This window comes from Equus przewalskii, chromosome 6 (genome assembly GCF_037783145.1).
Source record: "Equus przewalskii isolate Varuska chromosome 6, EquPr2, whole genome shotgun sequence".
Lineage (NCBI taxonomy): Eukaryota > Metazoa > Chordata > Mammalia > Perissodactyla > Equidae > Equus > Equus przewalskii.
Window position 1 is genome coordinate 4,142,500 of NC_091836.1, and position 16,404 is coordinate 4,158,903.

Genomic DNA, 16,404 nt, shown 5'->3' on the forward strand with positions numbered 1-16,404 from the left:
CACCTCCCCGAGAACGCCCAGCCGTGTTGCTGTCGGTCTTAGATGCAGCTCCCGGCTCAGATTCCCAGGAGACAGTGTCGGCTGCGTCCCGAGGGCGGCCACGTGATGAGTCCCTGCCCCTCCCGCTGTCCCCGACCCCACCCAGTTCGTGCCTCCACGAAATAGTGACCCAGCGAGTCCTCTAGGGGCCCAGGGGTAGGTCCGGGTGCCATTTGAGACATCGGAGGGGAGGGGTCCGGCGGCCAGTCGTCCGGACCAGGGCGGATGGAGGGGAGTTCTCTACCCGCCTTGAGGTCCTGGGCCTCTTACTCAGGGGCCAGCACTCCCGGAATGAAACCCAAGTCCCCACAAGGATGTAGGAAGCCCACCCCATCTCCCCTCGCTTCTCCCTCCAGCCCCACCCCACCTCCCGCCCCCGAGTCTCCTGGCTGCTGGCCACAGCCAAGTCGTTCCCTCTGTTCGCTCTGCCTGGAACAGTGTCCTGAGGATGTGAGGGCGCCCACACGGAGAGGGTCTTGAAAACCCGGGGAGAAAGGTCGTTCCCCAAAGAGGAATCAGGGCGTTATTCCAAAAGAAGGTGGAAGGAATGCTGGAGAGGGAAACCCCACGGACCTCCATCACAGGGCATTCTAGAAGGGAGCCCTGACCTCAGAATAGCTTGAGGACGGCTCTCCAGTATCATGGCTTTCGAGCCATGTGTATATTCAGTACGTTCTACATTGCAGCCCATGCCATGTGTGTATGTATACACACATCAGAGGTACTGAAATAAGGATTTTGCAGAGCCACATCTATCTTTATTACGTGAACACTCCTGATGTTTTCTCTTTCTATCCTGGCCCATTAAAAAGAAAACTAGGGGCTGCCCAGTGTCCTAGTGGTTATGTTTTCACACTCTGCTTCGGCAGCCAGGTTTGGTTCCTGGGAGCGGACCTACACCACTCGTTGGCAGCCATGCTGTGGCAGCAACCCACATACAAAATAGAGGAGGATTGGCACAGATGTTAGTTCAGGGCCAATCTTCCGCAGCAAAAAAAAAAAAAAAAAAAAACTCGCAAAAACTACACTGGTCATAATGCACCAACTCGATCTCATAACCCACTTGGCCTGCTAGAACCTCATGCCCCCGCTTGTGCCATCTTAGCAAATACCTATGTGACCTCCTGCTTCCAGGCTTTTCTGGTGAACCCACTGTGCCTGGATAAGTCTTTCTGAATCTCAGCTCTGATCAGATCAACAATTCTGCAGGTGGCCTTCTGAATGACTTTGATTTTCTTTACTTTGGCCATTCCTGACCATTCCTCCATTTTCTCTCCTCCTTTCCCCTACCTCTGCATGGACCATGAATAGCACCTCCTCCTGGGAGCCCTCCTCACGCACTCAGCCTCTCAGCCACCGTTGAGCGCACACTGTGCTGGATTTGGGAAATAGAATATCGAGTGAGGCAGACGAGAGCTGCTCACCCACAGAGCCGATGACAAGCAATTACAGGAACGTATGGGACACGGAAGGGGGGGCGTAGAAGGATCCGAATCGAGCTGGGGAGCTTCCAGGAAGGCTTCCTGGAGGAGGTGTCGATTAAGATGAGTGCTATTCAAGAAGAAGGGATGTGTGTGTGCGAAGGTGAAAGAGCCCGAAATGAGACAGTGGGCTGAACTCCAGGAGCGAGAAATCAGAGCATCGAGGGGGCAGTGTTTGTGCGTTTTGAAGAGGTAGGAGGGGTGGGTGGCCCCGGGTTTCTGGCTCGGGCGGTTGGAAGGATGGTAGGACCCACGCTGTGATGGAGACACGGGGAGGAGGTCTGGACAGCTGGATGCCGAGCCCCATCCAGTCTTGCTCTGTGGAGGGCGAGGCCCCCAGGACCTTGGAGCAGCGGTGGGTGGGCAGCTGTGGGGCAGGTGGGAGGATGGACGAGCTCACGGAGGGTGTGGAAGGCGCAGGACGCAGGCGCAGAGGGGCAGCAGCTTGAGAGGCGGGAGAGAAACCGGGGGAGGGGTGTCACTCCCAGCCAGGGAGAATCTCTCCCTTCTCAGCACGTCTGCAGTTGGGGTCTGCGTGTGTGTGTGCACGCGTGTGCATGCACCTTACATCTTCCTTCAGAGTTCTTACTACCAGAGAGCTCTTGGAAGCAGGAAATCTCTGGGTCCCCCTGCACCCCCCAGCTGCAGCTTATTGAACTCTTACTGGAGGCTATTAGGGCTGTAATGATCACCAGGGACCCAGGCTCCCTCTGTCTCATTGCTTTGCCATCCTTACTATATGATGTCCACCTCAAGGCCCAAGATGGCTGTTGGTGCTCCAGCCTTCGTGCCTGCATTCCAGCCAGCAGCTTGAGTTTTTCTGTGTGTACAATGGGGGTAACACCTACCTTGGGAGATTGTTGAAAAGAGGAGGAGGCTGGACAGAACCATGTAGCGTGGAGCCGCTGTGATTGGTCAGAACCTCCCAGGGGCTCTCGAGAGGACTGGGTCCCCCTCGTTGTGCAGTGCCTGTGCTCCAGGGCCCTACCCATTGGGCCCTTCGAGGGGCTTGACAGCCTCTGGGCCTTCAGCGGTCTCCCCTCCTCATCTCCTCTCCGGCTCCTGGGGCAGTAATCATGTGGGCCTCGCCCACGGGTGCTCATGGGCCTCACCAGCCACTCAGGCCCCAAGGGCAGGCCTGGCTCTCCTAGCAGGGGCCCTGGCGCCCTGCCACTGGGCCTGGCGCTCGGAGGGGCAGGGCTGGGGGGTGGCTGCTGCTCAGGGTCCCCAGGCTGGAGGGGGCGGGGGCCAGTCTGGGTTCCTGGAGCCGGGCTGGGAGTCGGCCCAGAGTCAGGACCTGGCCCCCAGCGGAAGGGAGGCTGCGTGGGTGGGTCCTGGCTGTTCCCCAGGAAGGCCACAAAGTGTGAGGGGCCCCGTGCACAATGACAGCTTGGCCTGCGTCGAAAAATGATCAAGGATCTCAAGATGGTGAGAGCCGAGCATCAGGCCGCATGGGCCCGGGAGCTCCAGCCCAGGGAAGGGACGGACGGTGTCCGTGTCACCTGGGGGCCCCAGGCCTCTTCCTGGGGCAGAGGGGCCTGGGCTGGGGCCAAGGCCGAGATCTCTGCGGGCCCATGGGGCACTGGGCTGGCACGAGAAGCAGCTTTAGGGCGGGTGATGGGGAGCTGCGTCCACGTTTCCAGAACATCCTCCTGCCTGAGGGCCTTTCCCGGTTCCTCAGCCTGTCGCTGTCCCGCGGGGTTAAAGTCCTACGATCACCTGTGGCAGAGGCCCCTGAGAGGGGACGGTCACAACCATACGGGTTCCCCACCCCTCCTTAGTCCCACGAGCCGGGCTCCCCGAGGATGGGCCCAGGAACAGGCTTTGGGATGCCGCCCTGGCCCCTATTCTTAGGGCATCCTGCACATCGGTCCCCATCACTCTACCGAATAAACCCTGGGAACCGCCGTGGGCTACACCAGTGGCTGGGCGGGCATTCATTCTGCAACGTCTGAAGGAGTTTCTCGCCATCTCTGGCCGAGGCTGGCTTCGCTGAGTAAGGCTTGGGGAGCCTGCTCCTTCTAGAACATTCCACAGGGAGCCTGGGGTGGGGGTGGGGAGTGCTGCAGGCAGCCCCACGGCTTCCCCTCTGGGCCAGGCTGGCTGTCCCGGGCAGGGGGAGGCCAGGAGGGAGGGCACATCCTCCAGGGCCACTGTGGGGGCAGGGGCTGGAGTGTGGATCGTGACCCCAAACGGGTACATTCAACATGTTTATTGCAACGAAAACCGAGAAGGGGCTTGGAAGGCTCGTGTCATTACTGTCGCGGGTGTTCCTCCTCGGGGAATCCTGCAAGGACAGAGGGAGGCAGAAACCCAGTCTGTGTCGGTCACCACGCGCAGAAGAAAAGGCGGGCTGTCACCATCCTTGGACCGCGGCCTCCACGTCTCCCGGGAGGAGACGGGATTGTAAAGACGCTCCTTCTGTCTGATGCCATCTGAGTCCTGAACGAGGCTGATCCTCACGGACGTTGGGTTTCAGAAACAGGCTCACAGCTTCCTGGTCCTTCCCCTCTGCCCTCCCTGCACCCTGCCATGGGAAGGAAGGTTTTCAAGGCCATGTGCGTTGGCATTAGTACCTTCGGCATGAAGGAGAAAAAAATACCAGGGACCAAATATATTGCAATATGCACATTCATAAGAAATGTTCTAATAACAGCACAAAACTATTGGTATCAACGTATTTCCAAAAAGAGAAACGATTGCATGTCACAAGGCGGTGCGTCCTGGACCAGACGGCTGTCCCTTCTCCTGCGGCTGGTGTGGGGACAGAACTGCACAAGCTGGTGCCACGTGTGAGGATGGAGATGGGTCCCGGGTGTGAGGCCTCAGGAGCCGTTTGTCCCCAGAGCAGAGTTTCGACTTGAGCAGTTTAAGATGGGACTTGCGCGGGGTCACAGGGTTCCAGGATCGCGGACTCGGCGGCGTTCTGGAAGATTCTGTGGAGTGGGATGCAGGCACGGCTGTTTGGGCACAGGCTTGGCGGCGTGGCCGCCCTCTGGAGGTGCCGCTGGATGCTGACCGCCCGGCCCCTTGGGAACAAGCTCGGTCCAGACCCAGCGGTTTGGCTTGACGTTGGCCGTGAACATGGACAGAGTCCAGACATTTGCGTCGCTGATAAATCTGGTTTGATTTTTAAAGACACCACCGTGTCTTGGCATGAGTGGGCCCGCTTCCGTGACTTCTTCTTTGAGCCAAGCGGGAGCTGCTTCTGGAAACCTTTGGCGTCTAGATAAGGGGCTCCCGGGGGTTGGGCAGGGCAGGAGGCCACGCGCGGTCCGTCCACGAGGGACCTCGGGGCACAGCAGTGTGACGGTCCCTTCCCACCGCTGGGGCACCGGGGCCCCGTGGCCGCCACCAGCCTGGCCCTGCCCCACAGCCGCAGGACATCCTCCCTCCGGGGATCCGCTGAGTTGTTTTAACATTACGGTGAAGCCTGGATGGAGGAGCTGCCAGGCGGAGGCCCCGGCTGATCCAGCCCCCACGGCGGGATGTGTGGACGCCCCACACGGTCCAGCAGGGGGAGAACCAGAACATTCGGAGCCGGGAGGAGACAGCTGGGCAGCGCCCGGGGCCCGCGCCACTCCGCCTGGTGGACAGCTGTGTTTCTGGAGCAAGAGTGCGTCCTGTGGGACGCCGTGTGGCAGGAAGGTCACTTCGTCTGAGAGGCACTGTCCGGTGGGGCTCGAGGAGTCGGTCCGGAGCGGGGCCCTGGCTAGATGCCCTGCAGGGGGTGGGCGGGGTCGCTGCGCTCGCGCTTCACCAGGGGCTCGCCCAAGCCACGGGCGTCCGAGTCGGCCTCGCTGCCCCGGTCTTCGCTGATGTCATCTGTGGGGTCAGCAGTGGGGACGAGGACGGGGGAGGCACAGGAGAGAGAGAGAAGTGCATCTTCAGGGAGGTGCACAGGCCCCAGCGGGCCCAGCTCGGGCACCGCTGTGGCCTCTGGTCTTGGTCACCTGGTCCTCCCTGGCCTGCCCTGCAGCACCCAGGGGCCTCCTTACCCGGGACCTCCCCGGACCAGCGCCCACGGGCCAGGGTCACGTTCCTGGCAGGGTTCCCTGGGCAGTTGGCCCTCCCACTCCCATAGGCAGGGATGGGCCAGGAGGCGGCTTTCTGGCCCGCCTGCCCCGCTCCCCCTCCGGATGTGGCTGCAGGAGGTGCCTGAGGAGCAGGATGAAGGGGCCCCAAAGCGCCACCCTCAAGGGGGAGGTGGCAGGGCAGCTCCTCAGAGCTCCGCTGGGGCTAGTCCCGCAGAGGTGTCACTCGCCACCTGGATGGCAGCTCCTGGAGGCCCCCAACCTGCCCCAGGCCGCCCCCATTTCCACCAAGCAAGGGCGGGAGGGAGAGCCACGGCCACACGCACCTTTGTCGAGCAGCGTCAGCGACAGAGAGGCGAGGTCGTTGAACTGGAAGAGAGAAGCCCAGCGTCAGGGGCTGCACAGAGCGGCCCGGGGGACGTGAGCCGTGTCCTCCACCCACAGCCAGGACAGACCTCCACTTTGTAAGGGACAGGAGTTCTGGACAAGAAGTGGCTCTGATGGGGGGGGGGGGCGTCCCTCTGACACTTTCTGGGCCGCGCCTGGGAGCTGCTGGAGAGCCACTGGCTGCCCAGGCCAGGAGGGGACAGGGCTGTGGCCTCGGAATAGTGACCATGGAGGAACAGCTGCCATTTTTTTCTATCAGGGGCTTATTGTGTATTAAATGCTCTACAATATCCCCTCGTTTCTTCCTCAAAACAACCTCACGTGACCCAGCAATTCCGCTCCTGGGGGGGACCCGCCCAAGGGACTAGAGAACAGGTGTGCAAATGAAAACCCATGCACAAATGTTCATAGCAGCACCATTCACAGTAGCTGACAAGTGGAAACAGCCCAAATGCCCATCAGTGGATGATGGATCCACACAGGGTGGCCCACCCACATGCTGGAATATTATGCAGCCATGAAGAGGAGCGAGGCCATGACACGGCCGCACGTGGATGAACCTGCACACACGATGCTCAGGGAGGGAAGCAGACACAGAAGGACACACGGCATGTGACCCCATTGACGGGAAACGTCCAGAACAGGCAGATCCACAGACAGAGAGCGGGCTCGTGGGTGCCAGGGGCTGGGGAGTGGGTGGGGGGACTGCTCATGGGGATAGGGTTCTTTTGGGGGGATGGAATGTTCTGGAACTAGACAGAGGTGGTGGTTGCACAACTCTGTGAATGCACTAAATGCCAGTGAATTGTTCATTTTAAGATGGGAAAATGGGAAATTCTAGGTTATGTGTATTTGGCCACAATAACCCCCCCAGAATAGGGTGTCTGAGGCCTCGCTGGAGGCAGGAACTCCTGCGCAGGGTCGCAGAGGGCAGGTGACCGGCGACCAGGCTCTGCACCCAGGCCTGTGGGCCCCAGCACTCTGGCTGCACGTGTCCTCTCCCGGGGCCGCCAGTGTCGCGCTCCGCCCGTGCACACCCGCGCCCCGCCAGGGAGCGGCCCTCACCTCGCCCATGACGGCGATGGGCGTCTCGCCGGTGGCCTCGGCGACGCGGTGCTCCACCAGGTAGAACATGTACTCGTCGTACAGCAGCCGGATGAGGTGGAAGGAGCCGAAGCTGGCGGCGCTGCGCAGCGTGAGGTCTCGGATCACCATGGAGCTGCGGGGACACGGCGGCTGGGACGGCCCGGGGCACGGAGCCCGGCAGGCGGCCCAGCCTGGCTTTCCTCAGCTCCGAGGGCGGCTGGGCACCCCGAGACCTACCTAGGAGGGCCCGCCAGCCGCCCAGACCACCCCGTGTCCAGGTGACCGAGATGGCACAGGGGGTCGCAGTGGGCTCTGAGTATGGGGGTCTCGGACGCAAGCCTTAGACAAGGGGTCTTCTCAGCATCTTAGACTCCCCGACAGCAGGCGGCCTTGCCTGCCCCACGCCCTTGCCTCCTCCCGCCACCCCCGACTCAGTGGTTCAGGCTCCTAAAAACCAGACAGAATTTCCAGGCGCTTCCAGCTCTTTCGTTTCCCAATGAGACCAGATCCAGCCCATGCCGGCCACCCCTCCTCCGGGCTGTCTCTGTCCCCCCACCTCCCCCTCCACCCAGGGCTCTGCTCGGGGTCCCCATGCGCCAGCTTCCTCCTCCCGACGCTTCACGTCAGCACAGCTTCTGGAAAGAGTCGCGGGCAGCACGCTGCTCACGTCTGGAGCTGGGAAAACATGGGCTGTGCGGCCGCTGCGCTGTCGGGACCCGGCTTCCCACCATGGTCCGCTCGGCCCACCCAGCTCGGTGCCGGCCTGGAGGGATGCCTCTGCTCAAAGTAGCTTTTCCAGAGCTTCTCCACAGCCACCTTAGGACCTTGGGGTCCTCCAAAGGGCTCGTGGCTCGGTGTCTGCACGGGTGAGCTCGGAAATGTCACCTTTCAGGATTCTGAAGACATGGCGCCCTGTCTTCTAGGTTCTGCCTTCTTGTCCAGAAGTCTGACGCTGTTCGGGTCCCTGGCCTGTCAGCGTCACCTGCTGCTGTCTCTCTGGAAGCCCTTATGACAGCCCTTCGCCCCTCGTTCTCTGAATCTAACGGGGAGGCCCCGCGGGGACGCTCTCATTCGCTCTGCTGGGAACCTGGCAGCTGTTCCAGTTGGAACTTGCGCCCTTAGTTCCGAGATCGTTTCTTGATTATGTTTTATTATATTCATTCGCACTATTTTCTCTCTCTCAAAATTCTTTTTTCTTTTTTGAGGAAGATTAGCCCTGAGCTAACATCTGCTGCCAATTCTCCTCTTTTTTGCTAAGGAAGAGTGGCCCTGAGCTAACATCCGTGCCCACCTTCCTCTACTTTATATGTAGGATCCTGCCACAGCGTGGCTTGATGAGTGGTGCATAGGTCCGTGCCTGGGATCCAAACTGGTGAACCCGGGGGCACCGAAGCAGAGCATGCAATCTTAACTGCTATGCCACTGGGCTGGCCCCTCTCCTAAAATTCTCAACGGCAGGATATCAAACTTTCTGGATCAAATCTTTTAATTTGTTTTTCTGTCTCTCATGTTTTTCTTTCATGGTTTCTCTCTCTCACATTTTCCTTTCTTTCTCCATATTTTTTTCTCTCAGTTGGGCCATCATACCAGTCGTTCACTCAAACACTGGTCTAGGTGTTGCTTGAAGGTGTTCTGTAGGTGTGGTTCACATCTACCAGCCGTTGACTTTAAGTAAAGATGACCCTTGATACCATGGGTGGGCCTCGTCTAATCAGTTGAAAGGCCTTCAGAGCAAAACTGAGGTTTCTCTGAGGAAGAAGAAATGCCACTGTGGACAGCAGCATCAGCTCCTGCCTGAAGGTCTCCAGCTGCCAGGCTGCCCCACAGACTTCAGACTTGCGGGCCCCCACAATCGCATGAGCTAGTTCCTTGAAAGAAATCTCTATATATTAATGTATAATAATTATCTATGTATTTATATATAATTATGGTGGTTGTCAGTGCCGTCAAGTTGATTGTGCCTCCTAGCAACCCCGTGGACAGCAGAGCGGAACCCTGCCCCGTCTTTCTGCGCCATCCTCGCGTCTTCTCGTGCTCTATGAGACACGCTCTCCTGCTATTCACAGTGTTTTTGCGGCCAATTTTCTCAGAATTGGGTGGCCAGGTCCTTCCTCCTGGTCTGTCTGAGTCTGGAAGCTCCGCTGAAACCCGTCCACCACGGGGGACCCTGCTGGTATCTGAAATCCTGGTGGCAGCATTTTCAGCATCAAAGCAACACGCAGCCGCCACAGTGTGACAACCGACAGACGGGTGATGTGGGTCCCTGACCAGGACACGAACCCGGGCCAGGGCAGTGAGGGCGCCGAATCTTAACCACCAGACCCCCAGCGCTGGCTACAACGATGATTCATCATAACACATTTACATACGTGACTTTTAGCTCTATACACCTGATCCACCTGACCCTTGCCTGGTGCCTCTCCGCGGGGACATGGGAGCCTGTCCTCCTGCTCACTCTTGGCAGTGCGTGAACAGAGGCCTGACTGTTGCTTCCGGTCTGGCTCCCCGCCTGTGCTGACCACCTTGCTCCATCTCCCAAACTCGTGTTCTCATCTCCCATCTGCCACCATCTGCGCTCCTGTTCTCTCTGTCCTTGGGGGTTTATGCCTTCTAGAAACTTCCTTCACCATCCCTTTGTGGGTTTTGCGAGGGAGCAGAAATAAACGCATGCCCTTGAGCTGCCACACTTTTCCAGAAGGCCGCAGGATGACGATTTCTGCCCCTGGAAGCCTCCACTTGGTTTTAGACCATGGGGGGCCTCTAGGCCCCAGGGAACTCGCCTGCCAGGACGAGGCCCACAGGTGGCGCCCTCGTTTGGGGCTTCGGCCACTGTCCCCGGCCCGCTGAGCAGGTGGGACGACCTCTGGCGCCCCGCCCACCCTCCCAGGAGTTCTCGACGCTCAGGCGGGGCCTCACCTGTAAAAGGACCACTTGAGCAGGAACTGCCGGGCGGCCTTGGGGAAGCTGGGGCTGCCCGCGTGCTGCTTCAGGACCTGGGTGACCACGTTGTCCAGCCAGCTGGCCCACTGGTCCAGGGAGCTCTGCTGCTGGAGGGTCAGCTTGAAGTCCTGCTCCAGCCGCTGCACCACGCTCTCCTCGCACTGGCACACCCACGACGCTTGCTCCTGCGGGGCGCGGCGGGTCAGCACCGCGGACAGCGACAGCCCCCGGCCCACCGCCCAGGGTGGGGCGCCCAGGGACCCCGGCCTTGACCGGCGGCCCTCGCCTGGCACCAGCTCCAGGCCGGACACCATGCCGGGCGCACACGCCTTCCCGCCCTTGGCCTCCGCCAGCTGCGCTGAGCACAGCTGTCCCCACTCCACAGGGCACAGAGGGCAGCTGCCCCCTCTTCTAGGGACCGAGATCCAGGCTCCCCACATCCAAGGCTCAGACCCCCCCAAGGCCTTTGTGTTGCTATATTTTGAAGTGTTCACTCTTCTAAATGTGTTTGTTTATTTGCTGGATAAACTCGGGGCCTGAACTGGGTGTAAACACAGCAGCAGGATCCATTCGCCTTTGGCCTGCGTCGTCCTAAGCCCGTGAAGATGGCGACAGGATGATAGTTTTTTAAAGAAAATGAACCAAGCATCCATCCCAGAACCTGGATGCCAGGGGGACCTGAGAGATCACGGAGCAGAGGTCTGGGTCCCTGGGTCCCTGGGTCCCTGGGTGTGCCACAGAAGGCTCCACCCCAAACCCGTTTCACGCAACAGAGACATGTGCCAGGCCGGGCGAGGCACCGGGCTTTGCTGTGGGCTGAATCCTGTGGGTTTGTGTCTTTCTCGAAGGGTGGAAAGCTAGATCCGGGGGCTGGGGGTCGCACGCACGCCATCCCTGCTCTGTGGCCCACTCCCCTGAGCCCCGTCCCAGGCCTTGGGGACCCGCCCGGGGGAGGCCACCTGCACGTTGGCGAAGTCCACGCGGTTGAGGTCGCTGAGCATCTGGCTGATCTGGGAAGTGTTCTGCAGCACCGCACGTGCCGCCTGCGCCAGGTGGTTGAGTGACGTGTAGCGGCGCAGCGTCTGGGCGAAGGCGCTAACCACGCCAACCTGCACCGAGGGCGGCACGCCGGGTGAGTGCAGGAAGGAGCCATTCAGGCAGGGGACAGGGACCCACCCCCCGACAGCCTCAAGGACCTGGAGACCGAGCATCAGCGAGGGGCACAGAGTCACCAGCGCCTCACGTGGCATCTAGAGCAGATGCTGCAGCACCGGTGGGTGGGTCAGAATTGGGGACAGCATGTTTATGTCCCCGCTTCTAGAATTCCTTTGGCTCTCTGGAGAGATCAGTGAAAATACAGATTCCTGGGCACTGGATCAGACTGGGGGGGTGTGGCCTGGGAATCTGCACTTTTTTTTTTTTTTTTTTTGCTGAGGAAGATTGTCCCTGAGCTAACATCTGTGCCAATCTTCCTCTATTTTGTATGTGGGTCACTGCCACAGCATGGCCACTCTCGAGTGATGTAGGCTCACACCTGGGGATCAAACCTGGGCCACCAAAGCAGAGCGCACCAAACTCAACCACCAGGCCACTGGGCTGGCCCCTGGGAATCTGTCCTTTTTGACAACTACCAGGGCGATTCTTATGTGCCCTGAAGTTTGAGAATTGCTGGCCCAACAGATCAGCTCCAGACTGTAGGCCGCAGACCAGATGCCCAGAATCGGGCCCCGTCGGCACACAGCAGCTCTGGGAGGCCCTCCTGGGGGTGGTGGACCCTCATTCTCTTTTCCGCATGTAGGCCCACGCCGCCACAATTTAAATTCTGAATTGTGGCCAATTCTATTGTAACAAGGGTGATGAGCATAGGAACATTCCATCTGTTCAGAATCGACCCGGGTGGATCACAGCAAATGGCGCCTGCTGTTGTGCCCTCCCTGCCAGCACCTGTCCTGCATCAGCAGCATCCTCGGGCTTCCTGGCGGGACCACTGACCCTCACGATGCACGGGGCCGCCTGCGTGCTCTGGGCCCCGCGGTCCTCAGCTCCCCGAGCAGAGGGACTTGCAGCGCGGCAGTTACCTTGGTCTGGATGACCTGCTGTGGGAAGTCGCTCATGGCGTTTGTCAACCAGCCTTCCAAGCTCTTGGCAAAGTTCCGGATCGCCTGTGTCAAGGTGCCTGGGAGACACAGACGCGATATTAACGCGGAGGAAGGCAGTGGTGCCTGTCGGGATCAGCATCAGGGGCCAGAGGTACAGATGCAATGAAAGTGACAGCCCTGAAGGACAAGCAACACAGAGAAAGAGACGACTGCGCAGGCCCCGGACGAGCGAGAAGGCAGGACACTCAGGGAGGGAGGCGCTGGGGGGACTCGGGCCGGCCAGTGCTCTTGCTCCCTGTCATCTGTGTGTCTACGCTGGTGCTGCTTACCAAGGGCGATCCTACCCCCAGGGGACGTCTGCGGCTGGGGGAGCTCCTGGCATCACGTGGGTGGGGCCAGGGCTGCTGCTCAGCCCCCTCAGCGCCCAGGGCAGCCCCCCGGAGATGACCCGGGTCTAATGTCAGCCGTGCCGAGGGGGCTGAGCAGTTTCGGGCAGGCGAGGCCCAGGAGAAATGCCATAGTTGTGCTGCTCCCCTTTTTGTGGCACAGAAGCAGCGGACGCGTTCATTAAGGAGACCGAGCTTTCCCCAGGGCTGACAGGCACCCGCCTGGCGTAACCTGCGGCGCCCGCGACGGTCATTTATTAGGAGCGAGGCCTCAGTGCGTGGCTTCCTCGTCCTCCGCCCGCCCGGGGCACTCTGCTTCCCCAGGAGCTGTCAGGATACTGGGAGCCCGGGGAGCCTGTGTGTAAGGGGCTGGCGCACCCTGGTGGAGGGCGTTGTCATCGCCACTGGAGGCCATGCAGGCTGTGGGGCCCGTGTGGGGTCCCCAAAGCATGGGGGACAGACCCCCCTGGGAAGGTCCCCATGGCACATGTCAGCACCACACGGGTGTAGCCATCAAGGCACATGGTTCCATTTTTCTTCTTTCCTCAATTAAGCATGCTGGGATTTGGAGCAAAGTCCGTGAAATCCACCCTTTGATGCTGAAGTGTCTCCACCGAGGAGGAAGCTGAGCACAGTGTCTGATCCACCGGGGAAGCTGGTTAGAACCCGGTTCAGCCCATCCCTGAGGTTTTCAGCAGGTGCCACAGGCAGGGGGAGGGCTGTCCTGTGACCACGGCCCTGCCCTCTGGGGACATCCAGGGCCCAGGAGGAAATGGGAGAGGGGGTGTCACCCGGCACCGCCCAGCGCGGGGCAGGGGCGCAGCCCGTGAAGCCTGGAGCCCAGCCGGTGGGGTGGTTGTGTGTGGGGGGGTGACCTGAGGGCGGGCCGCCCTCCCCTCGCCCTCTTTCTGGGTCAGCAACAAGGAAAACCAGCAGGCCAGAGCCACAGCCTCTGGGGCGACCAAGCTGCTGCCCTCGCTTTGGACTCTCCGCACCCGCGTCGAGCGGGCCCCACCAGGGAAGGGGCACGGGGCGGCGGCTTACTGGGCACCGGCCGTAGCACGTCGGGAATGAGGATCTCCACCAGCGCCTGGTACAGGATGTGATCACAGTTCCTCATCCACTTGAGGATGGGGTCGCATTTACACAGGGACACCAGCTTGTCCTTCGGGAGGACGGCGCCTTCGGGTTCTTCATCACTGTTAGGGAACAGGGGAGACGGTGAGCCTGGCCTGGCGTCTGGCCGCCCCGGCCGAGGCCTGGGGAGCAGGAGGACGGCCCGGTCACAATAGCCAGGCATGACGCTGTGGGACTGTGCCCGGGGAAAGGGTGGGAAAACCCTCGGGGCAGGCACACCCTGGTCCCCGCCGTCCCCACCCCGCCTGTGGCCGCTACTTGGGGTCGCACGTGGTCACCTCTAAAACCCCCCGTTCTCCAACAGGTGACTGGTCACTACAATTTCGATCTTCACTCAGAAGTATAAAACCACATCCCCGCATGAGGGGGTCGGGACGCCAATCCCGGCAGAGTTGGCCCATTTGTCTGGCGTCGCAGTGTGGGTGTCACGGGCGACAGCCTGCAGGTTAAGCTTGGGTCCCGAGCGGCGGGGCCTGTCTGGGGGGACGGCGGGCAGTCACCTGGCTGGGAGGGAGGCGGGGCCGTCGCCGGACGAGCCTTTAGAATTCCAGAAGGACAGCCAGAGCTTCTCGATGTAGTGGAACTGCAGGTTCATGACGACATCTAAAGTGGCCTAGGGAAAGACGGCCGTTCGACACGCGCGTGGGGCCTTTTAAACCCAGAGGGACCACAAGGGGGGGATGGAGGGGCCAAGGTTCAGGGTTCAGAGGGCGGAGATTGTGTTGGCTCCCGGGCTAGAGAAGGAGGGGGCCACGCCTGTCGGTTCCGTGTCTCCTGGGACACCCGGGGACGTCTGAGGCTTGGTGTCCTGGGCGTGGACGGGTGAGTCTGAGCGCCCGCCTGGGGAGGCGCACTCGGCTCTGTGTCCGGGCACTGGGGGCCCTGAGACACCCAGGGAAGCCCAGGTCCAGGCTCGGGGTCTCCCGGGCTGCTGTGCAGGGACGGGCGGTCACCTCGCAGTGGCGCCGGTAGGCCAGCTGCAGGGCCTTGACGTCGTGCAGTGTGACGCTCTCGTGCAGTAGGACGCTGCCCAGGTCGGGCGCCGGGAACTCGGGGAAGACGTGGGAGACATCTGGGGAAGGACGAGGGCGGAGTTAGAGCCACGGGGGGGCTGCACGCAGCAGGGGGGCTGGGGGACGCTGCCGGGCGCGCGGGTGCAGTCACCCGACAGCGAAGGGGCTGAGTCCTGGCTCCCCCTCGGCCACACAACATGTGTAAGCTTCGGTTTCCTCATTGTCACCTCCCTGCGATGTGAGACGTGGATACAAAGGAAGCACTGAGGCCAGCGCCCTGCACACGGCGAGTGCTCCCATCACCCCAGCCCGGGTGGGGGCGGCCGGGGCAGCACATCTTGGGAGGGGCCGTCCGTGGGGACCTCCCAGGGGACCCAACACGGGAGGGCTGTATTCTCAAAGAATGCACTCAAAATCCACGAAGGCCGCCCAGCGTCTTCAGTGTACGTGAGTGAGCCTAGCGACCAGGACCCCAGCGAGCATCCCTGGGCTGTCCCGAGGGGCAGGTGCTAGCCGGGCAGGGACTCTCTCTCCCACGCGGCTCCAGGGGACCAGGAGGGCAGGGAGGCAGCTGAGCGAGAGCCGAGCATCCAGAATGCTCCAGACAAGAACCCGGGGGGCCAGCCAATCCCACTGCCGCCCCTGAGCCGACAGGTTTGAAAATACGACATCTAGTCTTCCTTCTGATGGGCGTTTCATTTTATTGACCGATTTTTCTGAGGGTCGCTTCACACATTAATCTTAGGGGCATATGCTGTTTATTCTAAAATCTCAGAGCTGCCACAAAGGAGGCTGATCCAGAACTTTCTATGTAACCGACAAGGTGTCCTACAAGAAAATGGTTTAAGGCAGCCTTGGGATGCTGCTGGTGCCGACACCCGCGACCCCCCAGAAGAGCCGAGCGGACCCTGACCTCAGACAGCGGGCCCTGAGCAGGGGCTCACCTATGTACTGCTGGTGGTGCTGGCTCTGAGCGGCCATGGCCTGCTCGGGCGTGCTGTGCAGGCTGCCGTGCGAGCCGCTCTCGCCAAGGCTGTCCGTCTTCTGGGCTGGCCGGTACCTGGGCAGGCGACACGTGTGCCTCCATGAGGCCCCAGCAGCACTGCCCAGAAGGGCCCCAAGGGGCAGAGGGAGGGCTGAGCGGGATTCAGTTTGGGGGGTGTGTGTGCGTATGTGTGTGTGTAAGTTTTCAAAAACTGTGGTCAGATACACATAACACAAAATTGACCATCGTAACCACTTTAAGGGCACAGCTCAGCGGCATGAAGCTCATTCACGTGGTTGTGCCACCATCCCCTCCATCCATTTCCAGAACTTTCCATCTCCCCAAACTGAAGCTCTGTCCCCATGAAACACTAACTCCCACCCCTCCCCCAGCCCCTGGCCCCCCATCCACTTTCTGTCTCTGTGGATGTGGCTCCTCTGGGGACCTCCTGTGAGTGGCCCACACGGCATGTGTCCTTCTGTGTCTGGCTCATGTCACGGAGCATCACGTCCTCCGTAGTGAAACCACCCGCGCCCCCTTGGTCCCCAGGCTGCCTCGGGCCGGGTCACCCACCTGGGCTTCTGGTGCATGGGCTGCTGGCGCATGGCCATGTACTGGGTGTCCTCCTGCAGCCGGTTCAGGGGAGAGTCTGGCTTGAGACGGATCCCGTAGTAATGGTACTTGGAGTTGCCCCTGGAAACCAAACACCCCGGGGTCAGCTGTCTGCGGCCGTCCTGAACGCCAGGACAGCAGCTCTGCCTTGGCCCTTGGAGCGTTCGGCTTCAGTGTCCCCTGCACTGTGGGGAGATATCCACGG

At 60.8% G+C, this 16,404-nt stretch overlaps 1 protein-coding gene across 4 annotated transcripts in view; it reads right to left on the reverse strand.

Annotated features, from left to right (window-relative positions):
- Window positions 1-3,717: 3,717 nt before the first annotated feature.
- Window positions 3,718-16,404, reverse strand: part of RFX2 (regulatory factor X2) — a 92,052-nt gene continuing 79,365 nt past the window's right edge. For 2 of the 4 annotated variants that reach the window (XM_070622707.1, XM_070622710.1), the window contains 11 exons: window positions 16,161-16,280; window positions 15,547-15,662; window positions 14,543-14,661; window positions 14,090-14,202; window positions 13,497-13,651; window positions 12,046-12,143; window positions 10,927-11,076; window positions 9,944-10,152; window positions 7,007-7,160; window positions 5,881-5,923; window positions 3,718-5,345 (listed from right to left, as the gene is read on the reverse strand). In XM_070622707.1, the coding sequence (XP_070478808.1) occupies window positions 5,233-5,345; window positions 5,881-5,923; window positions 7,007-7,160; window positions 9,944-10,152; window positions 10,927-11,076; window positions 12,046-12,143; window positions 13,497-13,651; window positions 14,090-14,202; window positions 14,543-14,661; window positions 15,547-15,662; window positions 16,161-16,280 (1,390 nt within the window). In that variant the 3' untranslated portion in view covers window positions 3,718-5,232. Of the gene's footprint in view, window positions 5,346-5,880; window positions 5,924-7,006; window positions 7,219-9,943; window positions 10,153-10,926; window positions 11,077-12,045; window positions 12,144-13,496; window positions 13,652-14,089; window positions 14,203-14,542; window positions 14,662-15,546; window positions 15,663-16,160; window positions 16,281-16,404 lie in introns of all 4 variants that reach the window. The other 2 variants (XM_070622711.1, XM_070622708.1) reach the window with 1 other exon arrangement.